The 3,721-nt window shown below is 36.5% G+C and overlaps 1 protein-coding gene across 1 annotated transcript in view; it reads left to right on the forward strand.

Moving 5' to 3' along the window:
• LOC134855013 (leukotriene B4 receptor 1-like) overlaps positions 1-134 on the forward strand; it is a 1,604-nt gene extending 1,470 nt beyond the window's left edge. Inside the window, exon 4 of the mRNA XM_063871393.1 lies at positions 113-134. Within this exon, the coding sequence (XP_063727463.1) occupies positions 113-134 (22 nt within the window). The remainder of the gene's footprint in view (positions 1-112) is intronic.
• Positions 135-3,721: the final 3,587 nt, after the last annotated feature.

A 3,721-nucleotide genomic window follows, 5' to 3' on the forward strand; every position in this document is an offset into this window, starting at 1 on the left:
GACTGTTTGCTCAATTCTTCTTAAAACTTTGATTCAAACTCAAATTACATACAAATACATACAAAAGTATGCTAAAGACACCATCGCTTAAATGAAATTGTTTATATCCCAGATTAATTGAGTTCCAAAGCTGAACAAAATCTCGCACTTAAATACACACTAAACACGGAATAGCGCTAGGTCAAATTTTATGTACAGACAATTCTCATATTAAATAACTGAATTTTATTTACTACACAAAAGTTAATGTGGTGTTTTTTTGTGTTTTAATCTATTCGTCGATTTTTTGACCGTGGTTCTTCTACTTCAACTGCTTCATAATCGAAAAACGAATCGTTGAAGAATGACGACTCGTCCTCATCGGAAGTATTGGCCTCCAGATCCGCGATATCCCCGCTATCAATATCACTGTCGTTGGTTTCTGCTGCCCGAATCAGACCGGGGTCTGGAGTTTGCCAACTGCTATTGACCTGGTCCATCAGTTGTCGAAGCGAGCGATGTGGTTGTGTGTTCTCAACAGCAAAACTATCCTCAGAGTATTCATCATCAATTTCCGGATGGTCCCAATCAACGTTTTGAGTGTTAACGAATTCTTCAGACACCCCATCTAGGAAATCGTCACAATCCCACGACACTGGCTGTTGACGATCTTCAAAAAATGGCATCCATTTTTCCAAATCGTCATTGTCAGTTGGGTCAGAATTAACAGCGGCTGTGTTGTCATCACTATCATCAATGTCAATCACAGTTTGACCCACGATGTTTTTGTGACCGTAGGGAAGAGTCCGCTGACCATCATCGAGGATGTAGCGTTTGTCATCAAAAGCTGATAACGATGTTTTCGTCGAAGTCACTGTTTGCAGATTGTGTGACTCGGATGCGATTCGACTGTTTTCAGTTTTGAATAACGAGCCAGAGGTCAAGGTGTCTCGATATCGCTGATGACTCAACATCTTCTGAGCAGCTTCGGATGCACCTTTCGCCGATAATTTTCTGCAGTCTAAAAATTTATTTATATGATTACTAATCAATTTTTGATGATCACTAATGTGTGGTGGTAAAAAAAACAAATGCGATGTTTTTTTTAAGAGCTACATTATGTTAACTTGAAAGCCAGTTGCAACAAAAAAAAATACATGAAGGCCAGGTGTGACCTTAAAACTTAGTCATCATTAAAAAAAAAACAATCGAACAACACAAAAAAAAAAAATCTCCAAAAAAATTTTAAAAAAAATTTTTTGCCGACAAAAAAAATTTTTTTCAAAAAAATTTTCGCCCACAAAAAAAAATCGCCCACAAAAAAAAAAATCGCCCACAAAAAAAAACCAAAAATTTTCAAAAAAATTATTTTTTTTCGCCTAAAAAGTTTTTTCCAATTTTTTTTCAAAACAAAAAACACTTTTTCGCCCGAAATTTTTTTTCGAACAAAAAAAATTTTTTTTTCCAAAAAAAAAAAAAAAAAATTTCGCCCACAAAAAAAAACCGCCCACAAAAAAAATTTTCAAAAAAAAATTATACTTTTTCGCCTAAAAAGTTTTTTCCAAATTTCTTTTTTTTTGATAAAATTACATTTTTTCGCCCACAATTAAAAATTGCCTTCCGAAAAAAAAATCACAAAAAATCAAAATTTTTTGAAATTCGTGCTCACAAATAAGGCAAATAGAAATTATTTACCTCTGGACAAAATGGAATAAAGCTTGGGTTTGAGGGACATAAACTCGGTTATAATGTCTCCTGGAAACTCATCCTTGAATTTTAAAACAACCATTTTGTTTTTCGGGTCGTAGAGAGGGTGGTTCTTCGGGTAATTTGACAAGTCAAGTTCATTCAAAATATTCCTTTTTTCGGAAATTTCTCGGTATAAATCTTCACTTTTGACTTGGTACAGGAGACTGTCTGTATCAGAATACAGTAGTTGACATTCAAAATTTGGTTTCATTATATCGTAATGAAATTTATACATGTGAAACTTTGCTAACTCAAGAACACTAGCTCCCACAATTGTTGGGACATCCCAATAGATTTTTGTTGGATTCGAAGTGAACGCTGCCAAGTTTTCTCCAAAAATTTTGTAGGATTTAAATTCGAATGCACTAATTTCTCGCAAAGCGGCATGATAATCTCTAACTATCCGAACAAGCATCCGTTTGCGCTTCGACTCGCATGTTTTCCCATAAGCACAATTGTTCAGTAGTTTGTACAAATCCTCCTCAAATTTATTTCTAGCTTGTTGTCGTTTAGTCGTGTTCAATGTGATGTATGATTCTAACCATGCTTCTTGTTCAAACTTCAACACACGGTGCACTTTTTTAACTTTAAGTCCCAACCTAACAAACAATTGCAATAGTTTGTAATGAATTGTATAGTTTGACTTGTCATACAGCGTCTGCAGTAACTTTTTGGTCTTTCCAATTGAACGTCTTGCAATGTCTTGATTTTTCATCTGCTCGAGTAAATTTGTTTGGTAGGGACTCAACCAATCCTGGGGTACACTTTCTTTAGTGGGAGCTAAAGGGTAATCTTGATGATCCTCATGCAGTTCTTTTGGGTACTCGAGATCAACTTCCAATATAAATCCAATCAAAGAGTCTTCAGTCATGTTGAGGATTTGGTTCACAATCACCTCGTCTTCTATATGCTCTATTAACTCAAAGTTACGCATCGGTAATTTCTCCGTTTGCATGACGCCGCCATAGAGGTTATTTGCATCGATCATAAACCCGTAGGTGCTAGGTTGATCTGGGTTGAAGTCGGGGCATTCTTTGTTGTTGGCTTTGAAAAAGCGACTATGGAACACGGATGCAGTACCACCTCGCATCATATTCTCGACCATTTCGAGATGCCTGCGGTCTGATAAAAGCTGAACATTCGAGTCTTTGCAGATACGTTTGAAGGCGTCTCCAGCTAAGTTTGAAGCACTAAAACGGTGTGCGCAGTCCAGACCATAAGTTTGGTGACTAATTTGTCAAAATTCTTCAAAGACGCAAGCAAGAAGGAGTGTATCACACTTGAGATACAAGTTGTGATAATCCTCCAAGTTTTGACATTTGAACGTTCTAAAAACTTTCCTTGCATGTTCCAGATCCGCTTGTGAAATTGCAACTTTTCCTCCATTCAAAACATCGGACCAATTTTGCAAAGGAGGCAAATCGTTTTCTGCAAATTTTTCTCTTTTGGTCATGTACGAATGAGGGTAGAAACCTTTTTGTCGTATCAGACACCGTTGCTCCTCCGTCTCGTTTGCAAAATACTTGTTCAAAATTGACATTTTTGCCGCTGGTAGATTATCAACCAATTTTTGCAGGGAAGAATTCAAAAACTTGCATGAGTCAATAAATCTGAGGTATTCAATAACTTTTTGCTCAGATCCGTTTTTCCTTTTTATAGTTTTAATTAGGACTCCAATGCTTAACGATATATATTTTTCGTCGGTGCTAGGTATAACACTCATTGTACTTGTTGGCTCGCATTCATGCAATGCGAGACAAATGTGGTGAAGGTCATAGTTCTGGATGTTATGTCCAATGACTGGGGTGAAATTTACAGTTCGTCTTGCGAGGTTGCATTTTTCATGTGCCCATCCCAAAAATTTTCCAGAAAAATGGCAATGGTCAAGACATTTTTCGTGCTCATTGGTAAAATGTATACAGCAAATCCAACATGTTGATGTGTTTTCTTTGTTCAACGATTCTTGGCTTTCTAGAAATTGAGGAAACCGTCG

Source organism: Symsagittifera roscoffensis, chromosome 10, assembly GCF_963678635.1.
Source record: "Symsagittifera roscoffensis chromosome 10, txSymRosc1.1, whole genome shotgun sequence".
Classification (NCBI taxonomy): Eukaryota; Metazoa; Xenacoelomorpha; order Acoela; family Convolutidae; genus Symsagittifera; species Symsagittifera roscoffensis.